Source organism: Rousettus aegyptiacus, unplaced genomic scaffold, assembly GCF_014176215.1.
Source record: "Rousettus aegyptiacus isolate mRouAeg1 unplaced genomic scaffold, mRouAeg1.p scaffold_m13_p_1, whole genome shotgun sequence".
NCBI lineage: Eukaryota > Metazoa > Chordata > Mammalia > Chiroptera > Pteropodidae > Rousettus > Rousettus aegyptiacus.
In genome coordinates, this window is record NW_023416284.1 from 18,019,100 (window position 1) to 18,045,240 (window position 26,141).

Here is a 26,141-nt window from a genome sequence, read left to right on the forward strand (position 1 = left end):
TTTGAAGAGATCAGGAAATGCAACTCTGATTCAAGGACCATGAAATTTTGTCAAGCAAAAATAGTCTTTATTCAAATTTAATGGAAACAGGGGTCACTATACTTTGCAAGACGGGGAAAAATAAAATTAAAAAAAATTCTTTTATTTTCTTTTTTAATATAAAACAATATAATCACAATACCAGAATATGGAACTCTACAGTTTATTTCCTATGGGTTACTGCAGGTATCAATTTTCCTTGACTGTGCTATTCACAACTTTGTTAAGTCCAAAAATATGAAACCAAAGTGGTAGGAAACTTAAGACTTAGCACTTTCACTAAATGGCATACATCAAAGGGCATCAATTCAAGGGCAAAAATGGTTGAACTCACCATACCTACCTATGTCATCATTCCCGCCTTAGAGCCGTCCAGGTTCTGAGCTCCTTGTAGGAAAGGCCAGGCCTGAAAGCCAAGGCATTTTGGATATTCTACTGTGGGCCATGAGTAAAGGGGTTTTCAGAGAGAAGATTGTTTCAGTCGAGCAGGAAGGCCTGGCGCCAGGAGGCTTTACGGAGAGGAAGCACTTAGATTTAACAATTGTAGACACACCATTAGGGGAGTTAAAAATGTACAGCAGTGACATATGTTCTACTTCAATCACTTGTGCTACGGCTACCAAACATGTACAAAACTTCTCGGGTAGTTCCAGCTGTGGTCGTAGCTTGTTAGGACCTTGAGTGTGACCTAGATCTAGACCGGGAGGGCGATCTGGATGCAGACCTGGATCTAGACTTGGACCGAGATCGGGTTTTTGAAGCGGACTTTGATCTGGAGCGTGATTCTGATGGAAGGTTTGGTTTTGATTTGGAATTGGACCTTGACCGGGACCGGGCCTCCTGATTGGTGCCAGCATCCTCGCCCTCCCCTCGGCCTTCCCTCTGGCTGGATTCAGACTTGGCACGTTCCCGCTCCTTTGACATCGAGCGGGACGGTGACCTGGACTGGGAGCGGTCGGCATCTTCCTTCTTCTTCTTCTTGCTGCTGCTGCCCGACTTGCTGTCTCGCTTGCCGCTGCGTTTTCTGCTTCTCTGGCTCTTGCTGCGGCTGCGGCTGCGGCTGCGACTGCGACTCTCCTCCCGGCTTCTCTTCCTGCCCTTCCTCTTGTCCTTGCTTTTGCTGCGACTCCTGCTGCGGCTCCTGCTGCCTCCCTTGCTCCTGCTCCTGCTCTTGTGGAGGCCTTTCTCCTGACTCCGACTCTTCTCCTTGCTCCTGCTCCTGCTCCCTCGCTTCTCCTCCTCCACCCGCCTCTCCTGGCTCCTGCTTCTGCTTTTACTCTTGCTTTTATGCCGACTGGGACTCCGGCTCTTGGACTTCTCGGTGTTGTCACTGTTCTGGATCTTCTCTTCGGCTTGGTCTTTACTCTTGCTGCGGTGCTTGTCTGCGCTGCGGCTGCGGCTGCGGCTCTTGTCATCCTTGCTGGGGCTGCGGCTTTTTGCCTTCTTGCTCCGACTCCGGCTTTGGCTGCGGCTGCGACTCTTGCTCCGAGAATGGGAGCCCGACCTGAGGAGACACAGCAATGTCCAAGTCACGTGCAACTTCATACCTGATGCTAATTGTGAGATGGAAAGACCGAACGGTGTGGCGCTGTGCCCCCCAACATTCCGTATGGCCCATGACAGCTTTCTGAACCCCCGTGATTCCAGTCCAGAGCAGGAAAAACTGAGGTGAGGGCGGATTGGTAACATGATTGAAATCAGTGTGGCAAATGGTACGAGTGTTCCCTGCCCTCCGCCTCCACTTAACCACGGAGACCTACCTGGACCGAGATCTACTCTTTGAATGACTGCTTTTGCTGCTGCCACTTCGGCTTCTGCTCTTACGAGAATGTCTGCTTCGAGAGCGAGACCTAGGAGAAAAAAAATTTTTTTAAAAACAAGACTTGTTGATAAAAGGCTAGCTGAATAGTCAACTAAGACATCTTTTTAATAAAAAAATATGTATTGCACTAGCTGTGTTCAGGCACAAAGTTGAAAGAGAACTCTTTCCTGTGGTCTAGGCACACCGATCTAATCTCTCACGAACATTCCACCTGGACAGCTAACCTGAAACTCTTAGCATCTCTAATCCTGAACTCACCTTCCACCCCAAGATCTGCTCTTTTTGCTAGGTTCCTTCCTTATTTCCACTGATGCCACTGTTACTTACCCAGTTCCTCATATCACAAACCATAGCCACCCTGGACTCTTCTCTCTCCTTCATCCTCTTACATTCTGATGATTCTGCCTTTTAATCTTCTCCAGTCTATCCACCTCTGCTGCTGTCCCCTGAGCAAGCCACCACCATCTCTCTCCTGGTACCATGACAGCCTCCTAGCTAGTCTTCCTGCATACACTTTTGCCCCTTACCTATCTATTTAACTTACTGTGACCAGAAAGCGATTTTAAAAATATACTCCAAGGTTACGGAAATCTTTAAGAAGCCAAAACTGTGTATTCATATCATTTCCTACCGAAAGCAACCAGGGCTCCTTGGGGAAAATGACTGATCCCAGGTGTAAGGAGGGAAATGTACGAGATGGGCCTAGACTATTTCATGACAGAAAGAGGAAAACTTTCAAAGATTCCTGGGCACCATTATCTATAAAAGGACTCTTGCTAAAAATGTTCAGTGTATCAAATTCACAAATCTCTGGATTTAACTTCCAATAGTGTACAAGCTCGATGCTATCAAGAGGAAACAAGATACATTCAGAATGTAGGAAAGTATTAAAAACAAACAAACAAAACTAAGAAAAGTAAGTACAACAGGGGCAAGTGGGTATGGCAACTGCTTAAGACTAAGGAGACCTAACAGCCCCTTGTAATGTATGACTGGATTGGATGATCCTTGTCAGGAAAAAAATGCAGCTATAAAGATATTCATGGAATAACTGAGGAAACTGGAATATGACCTAGACATTAGAGGACCTTACAGAATCCCTATTAATGTTCTTAGGTCGGAAAATAGAAATGTCAATATCCTCATTCTTGGAGATACATATTAAAGTATTTGTGGGTAAAGTGCCATAATTTCTACAGCTTCCCTTCAAATGTGACAGCAAAATAAATGTATAGGATGTGTGTATAAACACACACGCACACGCGTGCGCGCGCACACACACACACACACACACAGAAAAAGGCAGAAGGTAAAATGCTAACTGTTGAAGCTAAAAAGAGGGTGTATGGGTGTTCACGAACTAGTCTTTATGTTTGAAAATGATTGCAATAAAGTTTGGGGAAATATTTAGTAAAGCACATTCACATAAAAATCAAACAAAACCAAAATACTGAAATAGGAACCAACTTGAAGGGCTCTCAACAACCAAAGACAGAACAATTTGAGCATAAAAAATTACAACTGTAACAGATGAAATATTAAATATATAAACATCCAAGAATTCATTCAAAATGATATAACCACCTTCATCACCAACTTTTGGGTTGCTAGGGCACATTTAATAATCTGAAAGTTGGTAAATAAAAGGTATCGAACTTTTATTTTGTATTTCCTATAAAAACTCTATTTGAGGATGACAAAAGAATGAATGAGGAAAACCATCCTTTATAGAATTATAGCCTTTAAATGCAGAAAGAATGATAAAATTAGAAAGTCATTTTGCAACTGCCAATGAATGGCTCTAGGTAATCATTATTAATAGATGCTAAAACTATTAGGTAGAATGTTGATGCAGAACTTTATAATGGATTGCTTGACAACTCCTGAACACACTGATGCATGCTTCATCACCCAAAGCGGGACATCAGACGCCACATAGGTGATGCAACAGGAAGTACAAAGCACTACTTATTAAGTGCACCTGGCCTTACCTAAATGCCTCAAGATCTAACTATCAGTTTATAGGAAATACGGAAGACAGAATAAAGGATCAGTATGGGGGATAGGATAAAGAACACCACTGCAAGGATGCCACCAGGAAGATCTCAAGTATGGGAGAATCTTCAAAACAGATAACCATTTTTTTCAGCAACTAAATGCATGGAAAATAAAGAGGGTGAAGGAGGATATATCAGTGATTAATATAGGTCATCTGGTTGCAACATGTAGACCTAGCTGGGATCCTAATATGAACAAACTGCAAAAATACATATTTGGGACAATTGGGGAAATTAAATATAAATTTGGTAGCTGGGATATGGCACTGTGATTTTACTGAAGTATTTCCGGGTAGAATGACAGGATGTCTAGACTTGCCTTAAAACAATGCAGCAAGTGGGGGGTGAAGAAATAAGACAGGCAAAAGAAAAAGTACTGAAGCTGGGTGGGTGACAGGAATAAGGAGAGAATTCAGGGTTCATTAATCTATTTTCTTTAATGCTTTACATATTTGAAAATTTCCGTAATAAAAAGTCAAAAGACAAAATAAAACCTGAAAACTCAGAAGTCTCTAATGATTTCCCACTGCTCTCAAGTCCTAACATGGCCTGTGGCTCAGCAGGATCCGGTCCTTCTCCCCTCAAGCTCCTCTCCTCCGCTTCCTGCTCTGCACTCTGGGAAACTCTCCTGGCCCCAGGGGTTCAAAAAAAAAAAAAAAAAAATGCTGTTCTCCCTACTAGAAAGGCACGTATCCTCTCTCAGCCCACCTTCTCCAACTTATCTGTTAGAGATCAGCTTCTAGGGAGTGAGGGCATGTCCCTGGGAAAGCCTTTGCCAGCTCTCCAGATTGGTTGTGCCATGTACATTTCCTTTGACATACTTGACACAACGGTAATTATTTGCTTGATGCCTGTCTTCTACGCTAGACTGAGTTACATAAGGGCACGGACCATGTCTGACTTGCTCCTGGCCCATTTGCAGAGCAGCTGCCAAATAAGACAAAATCAGTATATGAGAGGATGAGGGAGAGAGCAGCAGGAGCATCTGGGAGAGTAACTACAGGACTAGTAGCCATGCTGCCCCCAATGAGGGTATAATCTGGGGTACCTAAGAGATGTGAAAGAAGGTCACTGATACCTGTTCTCAGAGAAAGGACTTTACTTCTATTTGTACTCATGACATAAGAGTTCTGAGAGCTTTACAAATAATTGTTCAGTCCAAAGTTGAATTTGAACCAGATGTAACCATGTTACTGAGAATTTAACAGGAGAACGAAAATGGATTACTAGGTACTCATTAATGAATTTAGTGAGCTCCAACACATAAAGCCATCAACAACAGTACCTCGAGTGACTCCGGCTCCTGGAGTAGGACCGGCGTCGTCTAGAACCAGGCTTGTCTTCGACTAATCTGATTTTTCTGCCATTGACTTCAGTTCCATCTAACTTTTCCAAAGCTCTTTTCATATCCGAATAAGACACGAATTCAATCACTCCTTCATTTTTGCGTCCCTTGTGAGCATCTGCATACGTTACTTCCCCTGCCTGCCGCATATAATCCTAAAGAATAAAAAAAAATCACCAAATAGGTTAAGACAAACTGCGTTAAAGCAGTTAATCCAATCACTAAAGCCATGTTTTTTTTTTTCCTTTCCTTTAAGAAGGAATGCTACCCATCTATATACCAATCATTTACTGAGGTTCTTTAAAGCATCAGGCATTAGGCATGTGGTACAGATAATTAACAAACATTTAACTGCTCTTTTCAATAGTTAATTAGTTAATTATCATTTTCTAAATTTTATAGTGGCACGTTCCTTGTGTATAGAAGCTTTAGAAGCTCTTATCACTACATTTAAGACTTACATTTCATTATAAATCCTTGTTTGAAAACATGTATAGAAACTGACAATTATCTAGGTAACGTGTAAACAAATGGAAGACAAAAAGGCCGCAGAAAAGTATTTTCCAGGTCTGGCTTCAAAATGGTATGACCACCACCCATGTCCCTTTACTACTCTAAGCCTTTGCTCTGTCTTTGGGAACTTATGGACATACATTGTCCCCACATTTCTTTATATAGAATATGTGCTTGATATTTGTGGAATGGATATATGAATATCAAGTAGCAGGTCATTTGTTATTTTTCTCTCCATATTTTGTAGTTATAAACCTTGACCATATGCCATGATACTATTTCTTTGCTCACTGAATCATAAAATGTTTACATGTCTTAATATACACAATCATAATTAGAGTGCCCAATACTTTTCCCGAGCATTTCCCAAGAGTTGGGACTTTTAGGTTATATGTAGTCTTTTGCTATTATTAATAATACAGCAATGAACATCTTTATACAAAACTACTATACTTCAACTGAATTATTTGCAGAAGTGGGGGTCTGGGTAAAAGGCAGGAAGCTAACTTACCAAGCAAACTAGGATACATGTGAGAGTGAATGAGGAAGCTATTAAGTTATGCTAAGACTGGGACTTTTAACTAAAGTTATGCGTGTAAGAAGAGATACGTGACATCTGGTAATAGGCCTGAAAAATGTCACTACTTTTGTTCTATACTGTCATACTTCCCAATTAATAACAGCGGCAGTTAACATATTGAGTATTTATTGTATGATAGGTATGATATAATTAATTTAGACTTAAGTACAGCCACACTGGGTAGATACAACCATTACCCTCATTTTACAGAAGAAAAAAAAATATATAGATGTTAACTAAACTGCTCAAGGCCATTCAAATATTAAGTGAATGAGCTGGGGTCTGAATATAAGCAGCCAGACGACAGAGGCTGGATTCTTAATACAGTCACACTGTGCTTCACAACAGGAGAAATGTGTTGTTAGGCAATTGCATCATGGGAACATCAAGGAGTGTGCTCAGACAAGCCTAGGTGGTACCACGTACCTCATAACTAGGTATACGGAATACTACTGTCATACATGCGGTCCATCAACTGACCAAAATGTTGTTATGCAGCGCACGACTGTACTGCCCCACACTGGGTTAAACTACCAATTCTCAATGACACCAGAGGTATACTACTATACAAATTTCATCTCAATGTCATCATCACTGATAGTGTTAAAAAGTAACACTATCCCTTCAATTTGTTTTATTTTTGCATTGCCTTGATTAATAGCTAGCATTTATTACGCCAGAAACCATTATAGGTTTTTTATAAGTAAAAACGCATTAGATTCTCACGATAACCTTGAGTAGAAATGAGTATTAGTCCCATTTCGTAGCTGAGGAGTATGAAGCACAAGAGGAAAGTAATTTGCTAAAATAAAATAACTGCTAAATGACAGAGCTGGGATTCAATCCAGGCAGGCGAGCTCCAGAGCCTGCTCTTAAGGCTGCCCGGATTTACTAGGAAATCAGCTTTATGACGCTCTTTTCCTAAGAGTGAAACTACCAAAGGTACAGAAGGATAAAACTAACTGAGGACGTTGGCTAGGCTCCACAGAACCAAAAAACTGAAAGCCCTTTCAGTTTCTACCCAAAACGTTCAACCCTTAACTCTCAGAATACTGGAGTCATCCCTTCAGTGAGTGCCATCTTTCTGGCAGACACTCAGGACCTGCTATAAGGCTGACAACCAACACAATGTACTAGAAAAAACACCAGATTATGTCCTTGTCCCAGCTCTTTTGCTAAGACCAACTGTGCGAATTAACCCTTTCTGGATCTCATCTCTGTTTTATTTAAAAACTGTTGGAAGCACATTTAAAAATGGAGAAAAATATAAAAAAGTGTTTTTGATAAGTTAAAAGTATATGAATATAAAGGATTCCTAACTACTTTTTGCTAATCTTGTATACTAATTTTGCTAGAGATGATTTAATGATGGACTGAAATTGAGAAGCAAGATCGGAAATCGTGAATATCCTTTACCTTGGTCTCCCTAAAGACATCCCCGTTAAGACACTTACTCAATAAGTTTTTCTTCCCTATTGAGATTAAAACCCAACACTGTTCTCAAAGAACGAGCTGGGATTAGTATACTGGATGGTCAATATAGCACTGGGTCTTAATTTTTGACATTAAAACTCTTTTGAGATACATAATCTATGAAAAAACAGGTCAGTCATTTTTACCAATGAGGATCTACACTGGAAGCTGACATAAACTTGCGTATTACAATTACTGTTGCAGGAAAACACTGGTGGTTGAAATTTTTCCTTTAATTAATGAGAAATTACATTGGCGTCTCTTTATAATTCTCTATGGAAGAAAATTTCATATAACATAGGTTGTCCTTAAAGTGATAACGTAGAGCAGTAGTGTGATTCTGATATCTCCTGTACTCCTACGGAATCTTTAATTAAAGACCTTCTAAATGTTTTGGGAAAGCTCCCAAACATATAATGCTATTACATCCCGTGTCTGCCTGTGCCTGCACAAAACTACCTCTTTTCCAACTTTAACTCCTCCTGCCCAACCTTATCCCAGGAGGTTAATGGAGCCCAAACCTTTAGGTCTTGCCAGCTGCACCGACTTGACAAATTTTCCACAATAAGTCTGTATTCTGTGCGAGTAGGAGGGCCATATTTATCTCGGCCACTTCTTCTATAACCATATCCACCTTTGGAAGGTTCAAATAGGTAAGATTACTTCAATGGAAGAAAAGGAAAACACGACATAACACATATTCCCCTTAAGTATACCATTTATCCCCACCCACATATATTTTAACTCTATCCCACCCTTAATTAATTATAAACTATATTGTTTTTTAAAAAAGCAATCAACTAATATGAAAATTTAATTCAATTTACAAAGTTGTAAGTATATATTGTCATTAATGTCTGTTTAAAATTAACATGCATAAATTAAAAACTATTAACAATTTAGAAATAAGTAACCAAATTACTAAATCAGTTACTGGTGTTACTCACAGTGATTAAAGTTTTTGTGAATATTTTATATGAAAAAAAAAAAAAGATTTTCAGGCACCTATTTCAGTTTAATCTCATCTGTGTCTAACCCTTGGGATCCTCACCACCCAGGTCTAATGGGGAAAGGTTGCGGTCGTCACATGGCTTCCTGTTTTTGGTCAGCCAAGGGCCACAATGGTTCAAAGAGCCACGCATGGAAAGGTAACCCAAGGTCAGCAAATGGAACAGGCAGTCATCTTAGCCTCAAAGGATTCTTTTAATTAAAACATTGAGGTCTTTGTTAAATCTATGTTAAACAATTGCATTACAGAGAAAAACAAAACAACACAAACACATATCATTAAACATTATAAAGTATTAAAACAAGAAATTTGTCATTAATTAAAATTGAACATTATCAAAGATGTTTATTTGCAGTTTTACATTTAAAAAGATACATAATTTTTAAAACAAATGGCTTAAGTATCAATACATTTCAATATAATATTAATTACTTTTAAAAATTAACATTTAATAACAAAGGCATGTCATTGATACAAATGCCCTTTAAATGCTTACTGCGTCCAGAACCGTAACTGCCATCTCGACGTGGGCCGCGGGCATGCTCAACAATTACTCGCTCACCACAAAGGTCTTTGCCATTCAGTTCATAAACAGCATCATCTGCATCACGCAGATCATCAAACTCCACAAACCCATATCTAGAAGAGAGCAAACAAAATCCTGGTTGGCACCATTTTGACATCCAGCTTCACTAACATTAAAGAAAAAGCAATGAGGTTCATGCTTAGCAAAGGTTAGGTGGGGTTTGCAAACTAAGGATCAGCTTTCTCTTTCCTTTAGCTGAACCCACTTTTCTTTGTACCAGTAGGCACTACAAGAAGATAGGGAGACTTATAAAGGTACACGCCCATCTTTCTAGTAAGAGGCTGGCTAAACAAAGAGACCACTTCTTTTGTTCCCCAAGTAACTGGTGACAACTGCAAAGATCTCCACCTTGGTATAAGATCGAAATATATAATTCTACAAGATTGACTGTTTGCTCTTTCAAATCACATAAAACTCATCAATTAGACCTAAATTCAGGTACTGTGTCTTAACTGTTAAATCATGTTTGGAAAAACATACCAGGTTAAAAAATAATCACAGTATCTCACACCTCCTTGGTGAAAAGATTTTTTTTTTAAAGTTCCTGTTCCTCTACCTAACAAATTAGTCACAAGTGAATTTAATGTTCTAGATATTATCAGTGAAAAATATTTGGAACTATTCACTTCATGATATTCCAAATTCATTTCTATGAGGTTTTAGGTAGGCTGGAGTTCTTTAAAACATACACACCACTGTGCAAACCTCTATACATACTATTGCTAAAAATCTCTCAGTGAAGACATTTGGTAGTTTAACACATACCCAAAAGAAAACACCCTACCCCCAAGCCTATTAATGCCTGTTTCAGAACAACTTATAAAACAAAAGTATAAAATTTTAAGGTATTTATAAGTAAGGTTAAACAAATAACCTATAAACTATGTTATCAATAAACTTGTAGCTTGGTCTAAAATGGCTGTGAAAAGTCTAGCTGCCTACATTCAAAATCATCTAAATGATCATACTTGATCACAATGGAAAGTTACTAGCAAAGTCTTTAAACTCTAACACAGTTGTATACACAGGCAAACACTGACTAGCGTTCTTCTGTATTTGAACATACTGGAAACTAAAAACAGGCTACAAGGCTTGCCACAAGTTCATCCAACCTGACCAAAACGATTCATTTCTTTATTTAGCATGTAATGCTATACTATACTCAGAAACATGTTTAGTGAGATAACTCAGACTTGTAGGATTCTGCCTTTACTAAGAATTCCTTTCCAATAAGAGTCTCTCAGGTGACAATGTATAGCTAACAACTTCAGAGGGTTCTTTATGCTGAAATGTCTATGAATGGTATTCAAACATTAAGCATCACTGAATCTTAACTGTTACAAAGAATGTAACACAGACAAACACAATTAATTGTTTAATAGGAAATGTTTTGCAGTAATACAATTCAGAAGCCACCTGGCTCAATTTATTGGCTATGAAGTCTTTAAAACAGTTCCATGCTTCCAAAGGCTGGAAGTGCTAAGTAGCTTAATAAGAATGACTGGGAACACGATGTCATATTTGACAAAGCAAGTTAAACTTCTCCAGATTATTGACTTTCTATGTAAAAAAGTGCTTTAGTCACTAAAAATCTCTAGTAGATAATATACTGCAGCTACTTTTACCTTTTTGGAATAAGTCATAAAGAAAGCTATACTATCATTTTTAGAGGAAAAACTTAAAAAGCAAATAAAAAAAATCAAATCTAACCATCTTCCACTTAGGTTTATTTGCAAATAGATAACAAAGACCTTCCGCATAAAAGTACCTTCCTTAATTTAGTTGTCAACACTGGTCACAGGTCTGCTTTGCCCACAGCATCACTGCTCTTGGCATCGTATGAAAACCCGATGCCACACAGAGAGAGATGAGAAAACATTCAACACGGGGATGATGGAATGGCCTCCACGCCCCTCAGAGTTACATACTGGCCTGGCGCCACTCAATGACCCTAACTCATTTAATGTGATATCAGAAGGAAAACGCTGACTCCTTAAGATTAAATAAATAAATCACAGGGACATCTAAACAGTTTTCATAAAAATAATTAGGGTTATAACTCCCTGGGGGTCAGACAATATAAGACCCTAAGTTTTGTAAGTTGTCTGAAATAGAATGCCAAACTTCTGTTAATAACAAGTGATGCGGATGTCAGACTCAAAGATCGTCCTGTGCGTGCTCATTCTGTTCCAAGGCTCACATGAAGAACTCACCCTAACCTCTAAGGGAAAATAAAAACAATCTACTAAGTGAAGGCACAACGACCTAAAACCAAAAACGAACACTGAAACACACCTTCCCAATAAAATTCTTCCCTGACTTGTAGGGGGCCAATTTGTGTTATTAGAGGGTAATGGCCCCTAAGTCCTTCCTTAACATTTACTTCTAAAAAGTAAACAGGTAGGTCACTTAGCAGCTACATTTTGGGGCTATCCAAGTCACTTATTGAAATAGTTAACTTGAGATCAAATTGATTTCACAGGAAAATTCTGGCTACGACTCTGTAAAAGCCTCAAAATCTATTTGGAACATTTTAATGTCAAAGTCCAGTCCAAGGGTAAATTAGGCACCTGTCACCTCTCTTTGCCACTGACATGTTGGGTGGGTTTGGAAGATTCAATGAAATATCCTCCTTCACCGCAGACCATACCTGATAGGGACTCCTGTTCTGACAGCAAAGTGTGGTTGCTTCTACTATATTATTGTTTATTTAGATGTGCTTCACTCAAAGAATTATTTCATTCAACAGAATGAAAGGGTCCCCCAAATAAAGCAGAAAGACTAGATATAATAACAATAAAATGTTACTTAACATTTATTAAATAATCTCCATATACTAGACAATGTTATCTCATTTAATATTTACAATACTCAAGAGTCAAGCACTATTATCCCTGTTTTACAGATGAGGAAACTGAGGCACACTGTAACTAGTAAGACTGGAGCAACAAGAGCTGGCCTGGGTTCTAGTCCTTGTTCTCCTATAAAGCAACTCTGAAAAGCACATTTAAATAATTTTATTTCCCTGGGTCTAATTTATCCATGACATGAAGGAGCTATACTACACATAGCTACAGTTTCTCCTAACAGCAGAAGTATGACAGATAAGTGAGTCCTTCTCTGGTTTAATGATGGGATAATATAAACTAACATGGTAGCACTAGAGGTATATAAGTGACAGATGAACAGGGATAAATTTATTTTTTATCATCTTATAAAATACCTTTAAAAACCACTGTATAGGTCCCTACTTTAATTTTACTTAAATATTTTCACTATCTCTAAATTAGTAGTGCCTTCAAGAAGGTAAAGTGCTCCCTGGTAACTAACATCAGATAACCTTTCCAAATCCATCTTAATATCCCTTTGTGTTTCACAGAAAGCAACACAAAACTAATCTCTGCTCCCCAAAAGTACTCTCCTTTTGAACCCTTTGTCAAAGGAAAAGGGGATATAAACACACACACGTATGTGCACACGCTGTATGTATCAGCATGTGTGTATACATGTTCGCATTTCTCTGGTGTGATCTGTGAATAAACCTCACAAACACAGTCCAACAGATACGTTTCTTAATTCTAGCCACAGATACCCTAACTCTTCTGTTGTTAAAAACAAAGACCTTCTTTCAGTAATTCGCCTATGAGAATGAAGGTGAAGGAATTCTGGAGAATGAATCTAAGACGAATTAAGAAATCCCTCTATGTGACTGATAAAAACAAAAACAAACAAACAAAACCCTCCAATATTCCTCCTCTTATTAGACTCCCAGATATCGATCACATCTCTCAAACTTTCTCCCCTATGCCTATGTGAAAGAACAAAGAATGGCCTAATAAATGTACACTGATTTTCAATTACAAGAAAACCTCCTTCAACATTTCTCAGCTTCCTTTTTTCAAACTCTTTTCCTCTGGGTTACATTTTATCCTGACAAATTTAGTCAAAAAATGATAGGAGGGGAGTTCCTGCCATTTTCTCCCTAAAAAATGTGGGCACCATCATTCTTACCAAGTATAGACAGGTATCTGGACACCACAAACAAAGCCACACTGAATGATGTGGGCTATTCTAAACTTAAGTCCAGTGGTTCCCAACTTTTTTGGCACCAGGGACAGGTGCTCCTATGAGAATCTACTATCTGATGACCTGAGGTGGAGCTGGGCAGTGATGCTAGTGCTGGGGAGCGGCTGCAGATACAGATGAAGCTTCGCTCACTCCTGCCACTCACCTCGTAGGAGCTATGCGGCTCAGTTCCTAACAAGCCAACGACCAGGAAGGACCCCTGCTTTAGTCCATTCCTCCACCATTGACAATGCTATGGTTTTCCTCATTCAATATCTAATGTACTGCTCAGGCTATCAGTCAGAACACAAAAATGCTAGAATTGTAATGACATGTTATTTAAACTAAAGTTACCTCAAGACTTCAATTTTAGCAGAATTTACCCAAGAAGAATTATCCTCTGAGCTTGTGCTGTTGTTAAATAGGCTTTCCCTGATTCTAATAATCTTCACCAATGGTTCCAAATACCACTGTTTTACTAAAGAGGATGTAGTTATCTCTCCCCTTCTGGAATGACTTAGGGTCAGCTGTCCTCCAAACGTCATCTCTGAAGAGGGAGACTGGAGATAAGTAAGTCCTGTCTGAAAATGATGAACATGACTTGCTCCGGAGATATGCTGATCAGTGGCTAACTGGGCAGGGCGTGACTAAGGGGGTGCTCAATACCAGCTAACTGACAGGGAGTGGATATGGGGAGCAAGGGAAAAGCAAGCCTCCATGCGTGTGCCTGCGGTCACCCACCAATACTGCTTACTGAGGGGCATGCCTTGAATGTTCTCTCTATGAGAAGAATGTGCCCCTTTCCACAGTGGATCTCTGCTCACCTTTGTCCTAAAACTGTGCCACATGCTTTTCTTTGTATGTGGACATGACAGTCCTCAGCCAACCATCAGCAGGATGTGAGTTTTGTTTTCCCAATGTGGTGAGCCATTCCCACATTCACTCATTTTCCTTGTAAGAACCGAACCTCTCCATGGCTGGTCAGGATTAGGGATGTTGCTGTAGCCAAGGAAAAATTTTCATCTGTTGAAGTTAACCCACGGGTTGGCTTGAACCCTCAAACTAGGGTCAATAGCACTGTACATTAAGGGCAGAGTCCTTAAATCTACCCTGAAAGAAATGGCATTCAGTGAACAGGAATCAAACAGCTTTCTTTCAAAGCACTCAGGTTGGTCCTATGCTTCTGCCAACTTTGTGTTACGAGGTGAAAAAAGTTAGGACATATTGACAGGATGTTAAGAAAATACAGTAATTCTGGCTGTCTGCATAAAGTGCTTGGAAAACTTCAGAAAGACACTTCTGCAACCAACTCTCTCGAGTGCTCAGGTGAGGCCAACTCAGAGAAAAGCTTATGAGCGAGACCTGTAACTGCCCCTAATTCCAAAGGTCCGCAACATTCCAGGGAAGCAGTGATCAGGCCCTTAAGTAGAATTAACCCATGTCACATTCACTTCTCTGGGTCACTGATTATGGTTGCAATCTGACCTTCCTGGTAACAGAGGAGTGTTTATAACCCACAACTAGAAGCTCCTACTACGTGAAGTGGGTTCCTGAAATCTTTTCCTATCTTGAGACAGGAAGGAGGCTGCTCTGGGCATTCTGGCCTCCCTTTCTTTAGCCTCAGAAGAGGGAGGGCCATCAAGGCCACCCGGAGAAGGCGGATGACTTACCCGTGCTCACTGAGTAGCAGAGCTGGGGTGCGACTTCAGGGCTCACCAATACCCAGTCTGGGGCTCTTTTCACGTCGGCAAACTGGCAGTTCCCGCACACCAAGAGCTCTCTGATTAGAGCTAGTGTGGATTCCTGGTCTGCAAACGTTGGCCACAGCTCAGTCTGCACTTGATCTTTCCCCACCTTCAAAGAAGAAAACCTACCTCATGATTTCTCTCTTCTGGATTCCTAATCATCTCATTGGTTCTCAATAACCTTGTAATTACCTCTCATTATTCTTCTCTGGTTGCCTGTTCAATCTATTGCCTAGTTCTACAATTTTCTCACTCTGTTGGGCCCTCAGGGCTATCTCTTCCTGTTTTATCAACTTACTTAATTTAATTCTAGGATATGGCTATTTTTATTTAGTCAACTTGTCTCTTTACATGTAGCAAGGAAGGTAAGCTGCTATCATTCCTTTGCTCAGAGATCTGTGACTCCTAAATATTTTTGTTTATGTCATTCTCTAAACCTGGAATGCCTCGATTACACATGGTGAATCATATCAATCTTCTTCCATTTACTCTTTCGTGAGTCTCAGAAACTTGCCCAACTCCAATCATTTTAGCATTTTTCTTTAGCTTCAGCACTTCTATTCAATTTTATGTTTTACATAAAAATGTTTTATGGCCTTTCAAGCCGTGTTTGTTTTTCTTTGTGCTTATTTTTTCATTTGATTATGAGCTCGTTAATACTTAGCACAGTGCCTTGCACGTAGTAAATAATTATTCATAATGTTTCATTCATTCCTCATATCATAGGTGCAGAGTATACTACTACCACAACTACTATGGCTGCTACTACTACTACTACCATTCCTATTTTACAAAAGAGAAGGCTGAGGCTTGGAGAAGCTAAGCTCATTGTCAAGGAGCTCATAAGTAGTATACTATGTGAACCCAGATCCATCTGACTCTAAAACCCAAGCTCTTAACCACAAAGTTACACTGCCATAATAAAGGCAGATGCTTCTCTCCCACAGTCCTGAGTACCATCCTTTCCACTCAACAAAGGCTGTTATTTGACTTGATAATCTAACCTCAGATAAGCCAGGTTGTATTAAAGTTTTCTAACACAGTGGGGTAAAGTCTCCAGAGAAAAAGAAATTTATCTTGGGGCAGGGTGAAGCACCTCTAAGCTTGGGATATGTGACAACCAGGTTATTTTCACTCTTGTCTTTTGGTTCCCATTAGCCAGTGTCAGCCATCTGGTCCTTCCGAAAACATGTGTGGGTTCAGAACATAACAGACTAGAAGAATAGAGGAAAAATAACATTATTCTCTGCAATCCCCATTCTGGAGGTCCCATTTCAACCCCTAGAATGTCTTTGGCTTTAGGCTCAGCAAAAATTAGTCCAGCATAGATGACAATAAAGTGGGCCTAGAGGTGGTAGATGTGAATGGATACTGACAATATTTAATATTTAAGAATGTATTTAACTAGTTTTGTAAGGAATGATGATTGGGACCAAAAAATATAAATATAGCATGAATGGTGGGGAAAAATGGACCAGAAATCAAAGAATACTATAAGGTTTACAGACTTCCAACTAAACAAGGATTACAGCAGCAACCAAAAAAGTCTTTGCAGATAAGCACTTAAGATCCAATTTAATTGCAAACTATTATTAATATTACTATAGTCCACCAGGACTCTTTCCTTCTGCAAATTCCTTTGTAATAACTTTCACAACTCCAAGGCTTACTATAATCTCATAAAGAAAAAAAGACTTAAGAGTAGTTAAGTAATATGCCACGGCTACTTAACACCTGAGATTCTTCAAACCCTGGTCCTAACCTAAAATCAACACTCCATCACCATGTTCTACTGTCTCCTACACAGCAATAGAAAGCGGTCTACGGAACTAAACAGTTCGAGAAACACAAGTGCCAAGAGCAGAGAAAATCATCAAATTATGTGCTGTGGACACATATTAGTATCTCATGAGAAACTTTAAGTGACAAGAAATACCATTTCTGCATCTGATGTGTACTAATACTAGCAAGTTATCAGCATTTATTCTCTAAGCTACTAACGGAACCAAGCCTACACATTAGCTAACAAAATTTTAACATTTAGTCTAGGAAAACAGAGAAAGGTAACAAATCATTAATAAAATACTAGCTCATCTCTAACAGAATATTCGCATGCTGGGATGAGGAAAATAGAATAGAAACAATCATCATCCCAAAAACTAAGCGAAAAAACAAAATTCCTCCAGAATAGTAGGAGGCAGAGAGGAATATGTATCAAATTCAAATTTAGTCACACTTCGTAACTGTCCTATGCACCTATCAGCCAATTTGTTTCAACAATTCAAAATTGTTTTAAAAATGAACTGACATTGCTAAGTGATTTCCCTTTTACTAGGCTGCCACTATATTTCTATCCTATGAAATGAGAGTACCCTCAGAAGCAACATACTTTCAAATAGTCTGTGGATGAAATTATCACAGCCAGCATCTCCTGTTATAACTGTTATTATCTTGACATTTTAAAGTCAGCATGGCTGCTTTCCTTAAAAGGGGAGCAAACAATCCTATTGTGTCCATTCCACTTTTTGGACACTTATCAATATTAAGGGAGTAAATGACGTTAAAAGGTCTCACGAAAAAAGGGGATCAACTACTCCCTAATAATTCATTGAAGTTCATAAAAATTCAATCACAATTAAACACAATTTTAAAAAACTCAAGATGAAAGTCATATAGCCAATTTAGAGTAAAACTCTTGGGACAGAAGATAGAATTACTGTATGTTACTTATACTTAATGAAATAAAGGTTTACACTCAGCAGCTAGCACTACCTGACTCCACACCAAAGCTACAAAGAAAATCAGTTCCTACTCACCTCTAAAACACAATGGGCAGGGTGACAGGTGTTAAAGCCACTTAGAGGTTATGCCTCTGGGACCATTCTGGCTGCTCTCATGTCCCTCATAACTGCCCCCACAGTCCCTGGGCTGCAGTCAGTTGTTTTATTTTTATTTTTGATTAAAGATGTCTATGCTATTTCTTGAAGATAGCCTTCCCTCGACATTGGCCATTTAGTATTCTAATAAAATTTTTTTAACATTAATGGATGGCTTCATTTCATGCACAGGAGATAACTTTTCTCAGAGTTAGTGTTACTGGTCTGTGGTTCCTGACTCCTGCTTGTTTCTTTCATTCCTGAAGGCTGAATTCAAACCTCCCTCCCTACAGACTCCCCTCTTTCTCTAGGTTGGAGGGTTGTTTTAGAAGGCCCCCTCCCCTCTTTCTGGGATCTGGGGCTAAAGACATGGTTGCGAGACTTGGTGGAGGAATACCAGGTATCCTTGAGTGCTTCCCCAGGTATCGTTTGCAGTTCAGAGAGCTCTAGACTTCATGTAGGGCATGTCCTAAACATGCAGGCATGCAAATTCAGAGCACCATCTGATCCCTCACCTTCAGGACACTCCAAGACCAGGAAGTCCCAGCAATGCTAATAGGACAGAGGGCATTTACTCCCACGAATCCTACTTCACTAAGCCAAGACAAAGCTAATACCACCATACAGCTCTGTGAAAAGTAGTCTGAGAAGGAGAATCACAAAACGTACCACCTGTCGTACTTTTTTTTTTTTGATGATGGAATTTTTAATTTTTTTCAGATATACTGTTGTTAGTATGTAAGAACACAACCATTTATTTTTCAATTACAGTTGACAAATATTATTTTATATTAGTTTCAGGTGTACAGCATAGTAGTTAAAGACTGCCATACTTTTGGCAGTAATTTGGCTTGTTGGAAGCCTCTGCTAAGAGACTAAAGACCAAACAGGCTGTGGAACCTGAACCACCTTCTCATCCTTGGAGACAAGTCCCAAAAGGACAGGCAGGAATGAACCATATGGAAAGAAATAGCATGAGAGAAGCTTTGATTAACACTGTCATGCTCTATCTGTTATATGAATAAGAAAGATCTTATTTCTAGAAGTGTAAATAACTAATTTTGTAACCTTGGGCCAGTCACTTTATCGCCCCATGCCTCAGTTTCCCCATCAGTATGAGCAAGAGACAATACTTATTTGTAGTGCTTGATGTACTACTGTATGAAAGATATATCTGATAGCTTGATGTACCTTTGATAGCTTTGATATATTTATATGAAAGATAAATCATACAAATGCACACTGCTAATATTTTCTAAAGTTTTAAAAATTTCATTGTCAGCTTACAAATTCCTAAATACTACCTCCACTAGTATACTGTCAGATGCTTGGAGCCCTTTCTTCTGAGGAGCTCAAAATACAATTTTCTATTTAGGTCACCTAGAGGCACCCCAAAATACTGGAAATCCAAGCTGTATTTTACCTAGTCTACACCCTGTGCCTGTCTCTTGAAAAGAGACAAATACTTCACATGGCCCTTTTATACATATAATACTTCAATGAGGAAGGGAGGAGTAGGGCATTAAACTAAGGAATAGGGGTTTAAAATGACTAGGCCGAATAATTACAGATAATGTTCATTCATATAACAAAGTGACTGGGAAATTCAGACCAAGGAGCAGAAGTTCTCCAGCCAGGGCAATTTATGCTATTAACATTTGGTCAAATTGCAGTATGACGGTATTGTCTCTTGGCACTTATTTATCAAAATAACATAAAATTTAAAAATTACCCAGATCTTAGGAAACATAAAGTAACATACTTATTAACAAAACTTTCTGGAGGTAGGCTGACTCCATCAAGACACTTCATTCAGTACCAAAGAAACTTGGTGACATTTGTTAATAGTCATACTATTAATAAAACAATGATAGACTGTTACTTAATCCATAGTCCTATTTCTCATTATTTCTTATTTGTTTAAGAAAAAGTTCTTGGTTAAAATACATGAGACCATTTCATCTGTTAAATTAGCAAAGATTTTAAACAATATGAATGCTTAACATGATGAAGCTGCCAGGACAGTTATATGGCTACATGCATAGACACTGACAACTAACAGCCTTGGAAATGTTCATTCTTGCTGTGATATATAAATTTTACTTCACAGTATCTGTCCTAAAAAATGATAAAAATGCTAATGTATATGATATCCACCACAGGGTTATTTTTAACAGCAAAAATTTAGACAACCTAGAAGAAATGGTTGGGTAAATCATGTTACAGCCATATAATGGATTTTATGCAGCCATTAAAATGACATGTGTAAGAAAGATTTTAATAAAAAAAAAAATACATGAGATAAGTAGAAAAAGTGGGACATAAAACTGCAGTAAGATTATGCCTATGTTAAAAAGATTTTTAATGATACTTCTTTCATACTTTATGTTTTTTGGTATTGTCTAAATCATCTATAACAAACTTATACTTATTTTCTAATCAGTCAAAAGTTATTTTGTTAAAAAGTTCTTGAATCTGTTATACTTGGTAGGCTAAATGGATGAGTCTTAAGGCTTCAAGATAACTTTTACATAAAGGATAATCACCACAGTGGTGTATGTGCATAAAACAGTGAAGAACCAAAGATAACCTAATGTCCTGCAACATGGTTATAATTATGTACATTAAATAGCATTTCTATGTGGGAGTACTATGTAGCCATTAATAATCAAGTTATAGAATACTTAATGACAAAGGAAAGGATCAGGCTGTTGGTAGAAATAGAAAGGCTACAAAATAGAATGTATAGTATGATCTCAAGTTTGTAAAGGGGGAAGAATATGAAGTGCCTGCGTGTATGTACATGTGTATGTTGTGTGTATGTTGTATGTGCACATGTATGAGAGATTGAGAGAGAGAAAAGGCAAAGGTAAAGTCTTAAAATGCAGACAGTGTCATCTCTGGATGACTATTTTTTCCCCTCTATATTAAAAATTTTTATAATAAACAGGTAAAAATTTTAACAATTGGCATACGTGCTGTTTTTGCAATGTTAATTTTAACTATGTATAAAGAGTTATTCTCATGCTCCTTTAAAACTGTTCAAATCTCTTCTTAGATAATAATAAAATTAATTCAGAACCAAACTCCTTTTCTTAACACAGATTCACAGCCTGGAACCCTGTGGGTTTAAATGTGACATTGCTTTTGAAGGCAAACCAAGAACAAAAAGGTGGTGGGGTCCTTAAAGGGAGTTTTTTCTTTTGTTATTCTTGTCACTCATTAGTTGTAGCATTACCATAAAAAAACAATAAAGCATTTATCTACCTTTTGGTGGTGGGTGAAGGTAATCTCCTACCACATGATTAAGAACAAACTCGTGGTTCAATTAACTAGAAACCAATAACCTGGAACATTAATTATATTTCCTTTATTCCCCCTTTAAAAGAAAAGAAAAATACAAGCTCACATCAAGGGTTCAGTCAAGAGAAAATGCCTGTGTAGGTCTGGGGTCCGTGGAGATTCATCTTAGTATCTAACAATGCCCTACAGTGATTAGGGACAAATAGGACAACTTGACTCACTGAAAGAGTCAACATATTTAAAAAATTAAGTAAGGCACCTTCTATTTGAAGGAATTTTTAACAAGGATGAAAATAAAAACGTCCTAGTAACACGCAGATATTGTGAAAATCCAATTAAACAGACCAGGACATCCCCCTGAAAATTCTGGCTATTTATAATTGCACTGTAAAATGAAATACAGGTTCTGAAATTTATAGTCAAACTTCCTTGGAGTTTTAATTCATGCCTTTAATAAACTAAAACAAACAAACACCTCAATGATCTGGGGGTTTACCTGTCCAGCTGCTAGGCAAGTAAAAAAATCTGAGAATGCGTTTTATTCATTAGCTAGAATAAGGAACGATTAAGATATAAAGATCCATGACCAAAACCACAAATTTTGTGGCAAGAGAAACTACTACATTAACAAAACCTTCTACACTTTACATGAAGACAACTTTACAGGGGGTTGGGGGAGGCGGAAACCCACAGAATTCACAAATAATCAAAGGCAGCAATAATTACCATAGAGTTGGAAGGATGGAAACAGGCCATTAATATTGTTTGTTGCTTTCTTGACCCCTTGTCCCACCATGGCTCTTGCCAGAGCTGGTGTGGCAGATATGAATACAGGAGACCCTAAGGGGATTCGGAGTGATCTCTATGGTCCGGGAAGATTTGCATCACGTTTGTGGTCCTTAAGGGAGTTATCTTTTTTCGGAGTTTGCTAAAAGACAATCTAGATTACAACTGCCTAGTATAATGAACTACTATCACACATACCTCTTCTACAAATCCTAAAAGGGCTCATAAAATCCTCTCCTGGACACTGAAATCTCATTTGGAGAGCTCATCCACGTCCCTGTTTGGTTGACTTTCCACCATACCAGTACTTTGACGCCTATTTAATTGGTTCTGAACTTTACTCACTACCCTTCAGCTTAACATATCTGTCTACTGCTGTATCTCCCGTCTACAAATTTGAACTCTAGCAATTCTTCAAAGTCCTATCCACCCAAAATCTGCTTTTGTTTCAATTACTGATAATCACAGTCCATATATCTTAAAAAATACTCAGGGAGACCAACTATCTTTCTTAATTTCCAGGACTATAAGCTTACACACGTTGCTATTATGCCATCTTTTCCTTGTGGATCTAACTCCTTCTTTTCTGACTTCTCTGCACTTCTGCCATCTAGCCCAGACAATTCTTGCTTGAAATACATCTATACCATTGGTCTTTTGCACAGAAGTAATTTTCCTCTGCAATGATTCCTGAATGCTGCCGGGTGTGCCCCCTTGGTGACTGATCACACCTGCCTTCGAATCCCTTAAGTGACTTCCCATTCTTCATTTCGACCTTGACTTTCAATCAGGTTTCATGCATGCTATGGTCTAGCAGCACAACTGTAAGAACAGTTTCCCCGAAAGAGACCGAAATATTTAGGGCCCTGGAAGTATCTATCCTTCCTCTTATCTCATCATTTCTGGGGTTACTCAATTCCGCCCCCCCTCCCCGAGCCTTTGACTTCCTATCCATGATTTTGAGTTTTTAGTATAAAGTCTTATGGTTGTTGCTTCTGGTTTATATGTTAAAATTTTAGATCCTTAATGAGACTTAATCCAAACTAATTTATTATTTAAAATTATTCCTCATTGGACCACCTCATCACTAGTTATGACACATTTACTATTCCCTGACACTTCTCTTTCTTCAAGCCCCAGTCAACTGATTCCTCAAAGCCCATTTCAAATAAACCATTCCAAGTTTTACTTGTTTTATAGTGAGAGCAAGCATTTAACTCAAAGTGCACGTTATAACCATAAACACTTAATTTACTCAAGAGTGGAATTCTTTTCTGCCTCCTCCCCAATTCACTTAGCACAGTAGTAGGCATCTGTTGGTGGGTCATCAATATATTTGTTCACTTAGCCTTTTTCCTCAACAGTATCATCACCATTTCCTGCTATCATTTGAGTAACTTTAGAAAACGGACCTCACCAAATATGCTTCACATTATCAAATACTTAGAAGCTAAGATGCCTCCTAAAGATCATGGTCATATCCTTTTGATCATGGCTATCATTTACAGCTATGAGCCAAATGCTTCACAATTATCTCTAACCTTCCTTAAGGAAACTTAAGAATCCACGAAGTAACTTGCCTGCAGAGTTAAGTGGTGAAGCTAAGATTTGACCCAGGTCTGTCTGGCTTCAAAATGCAAGCTTTTCCTATAAAATTTATTCTGTCAATTTACTTGAGCTCTGAAGAAAACAGGGAGTTTTAACTTCATCTCTCAGATATGTATGCATCACGATAATACCAAAATCCACTTTAATAAATTCCTTAAGAACTGAAAGCTCAACGTACAAAATGAAAAATTTCTGTATTTTACTGTCAGTATTCAATCTGAGGACATTTTCCTTAGTAAGAAGATGATTCTTCCTAATGATCAATTTAAAATGATTTTTAAAATCCAGTCAACAATTTGAGTATACATACAGTAGCTACCAATTTTTTTTCCCCAAATGTGCAACTTGCATTAAGGAATCTTATTACATTAATTTCTCAAGTGTTAGTTGCTAGTATTACACTAGGGAGTGAACTGTGGCCATATCAGCCCTGTTACAAAGCAAGTCTTTAAAACAAACACACACATAAGCCGAGGGTTTCTCTAATACCCAAGATTCACTACCCTGAAATATTCCCTCTACTCCTTTTAATTTTTATATCCATGTCTAAATCCTACCTAAAATTTTTGCAGCTTCTTCAGGCCTAACTCCTCACCTGTTTTCTCTGAAACACGTAGCCCCAGCGGCCCTGCTTTGCCAAAGTAGATTAGGAATACAACAGACCATATCCAGAGAGGCAGTAAATTAGCAATTTTGGGCTGTGCGTCTCCATCTACATTGGCTAGCTGAGGCAGGTTCTAGCCAGGGTAGCCACTATTATCCAACAAATTTTACAACGATAAAGCAATTTTTCGGCAAGCTGGAGAACGGAAACCACAGCCCGAAAACTCTGTACGCAGTCTTAAAGATAACGAGGTAACTTTAATTTACCCTTGTAGAGGGAACAGTGAAGGCCTTCAGTACGGCAAGACGATACTTTCGAAACTGTCACTAGACTACTCAAATCGGAGTCTCCCGCCCAAAAAAGTGTGGCACATGGCAAGTTTAAACAGGGCCTCCCTCCAGGGCTCTTCTCCCTGGGAAAGATGCGTTGTGGCCGTCTGATCCATCAGACTGAGGAAGAGGTAAAACAGGAGCAGGAAATCCTGCCTGTTTATTTCCAGCAGCCCACAAGAGCGGGAAAGGTCGGTCTCTAGCCAGCGACGAACTGGGCCTCAGTCTCGGAGCCCAGCGAGGAAAAATCCAGGCCTTTCTGGCTCCCTGGAGGTGTACACTCCTGCCCCGAACCCCAATCCCACTGGGGTTTTCCGTCTCCCCGTCCCACTCCGAGGCTCACCATCGCTCCCATTATCCCTCCACTACCCCGACCCGCGCAGGCGCAGTGGGAGCCGGGGCCTACCCGCGCCCCCGAGGCGCCGCGACTATGGCGGAGCCGGAGCAGGCCGGTAGCAGCTCCGCGGAAGGCAGGCATCCCTCTCCCGTTCCCGCGGCCTCCCTGCCACCGCCAGGGCCCTGTTTCCACCCGGGCGGCCCCTCTTCTGCCCTCCTCACCCGTTCTTCAGATCCACCTCCAGGATCTTCCCGTAGCCCTTAAAGAAGCGCTCCACATCGCGCTCCCGGGCCTGGTAGCTCAGGCGGCCGATGTACACCCGCGGCATTCCGGCAACGGCGGCGGCAGCTTGGCCAGGCCCCAGCCCCTTTAGGCGGCGGCCGGCGAAGCGAGAGCGCGGGGACGGCGGCGGCAACGGGCGGGTGGCGGGACCGACGCAGCCGAACCCCGGCGACGTACGCGAGCACGCAGCTCGCGAGCGCGCACCTCCCGCTTCCCCCGCCCTTCCCGCAGGCGGAGGGTAACGGGAGAGAGCGCGCGTTCGCTTCCCGCCTTGCCAGGAGTGGAGGCGGGGCTTGCCAGGGGGCGCGCTGGCGTGGGGCGGGACTAAGTGATCGACAGGTGGTACAAGCGGCACGGGGCCGCCGCCCCCCTTTACCCGGGCACGTCCTCTCGCGAGCTCGCCGTGACGGGTCTGCACCGCCTACCGCAGCCTCTGGCTTCGCCCCTCCACGCGGAAGTGCTCGAGTTTCCCTCCGCCTAGCGAGCGTTCTTGCTTTTGTCCTTTGAACCTTGAGTCGTTGCGACTTTAAAGCAGGAACTCTGGAAATAAACTTGGCTTCTGACCGTTTATGTGTCCGTGACCTTGGGCTTGTTAGGCGCCACTTCCCTGTGCCTTGTTTGTCTTTCCTGTAAAAGGGGGATAGTAATTTGAACCATCCGGAGTTGTCGAGAATTATGAGAATAGGTACGTAAAGCACGTAGTACTGTTCCCAGCACATCGCAAAGTGCCCAATAATAACATGTTAAATATAGGACAGTGTTTCAGTAGAAGTAGCGTGGAA

At 39.9% G+C, this 26,141-nt stretch overlaps 1 protein-coding gene across 1 annotated transcript; it reads right to left on the reverse strand.

Moving 5' to 3' along the window:
- Window positions 1-45: 45 nt before the first annotated feature.
- Window positions 46-25,600, reverse strand: SRSF4 (serine and arginine rich splicing factor 4). The gene is made up of 6 exons (XM_016131978.2): window positions 25,299-25,600; window positions 9,335-9,477; window positions 8,351-8,463; window positions 5,204-5,418; window positions 1,800-1,889; window positions 46-1,543 (listed from the first exon to the last, which is right to left on the reverse strand). Exons 1-6 carry the CDS (start codon window positions 25,403-25,405, stop codon window positions 709-711), a joined length of 1,503 nt encoding a protein of 500 aa, XP_015987464.1. The 5' UTR covers window positions 25,406-25,600; the 3' UTR covers window positions 46-708.
- Between the last annotated feature and the right edge of the window lie 541 nt (window positions 25,601-26,141).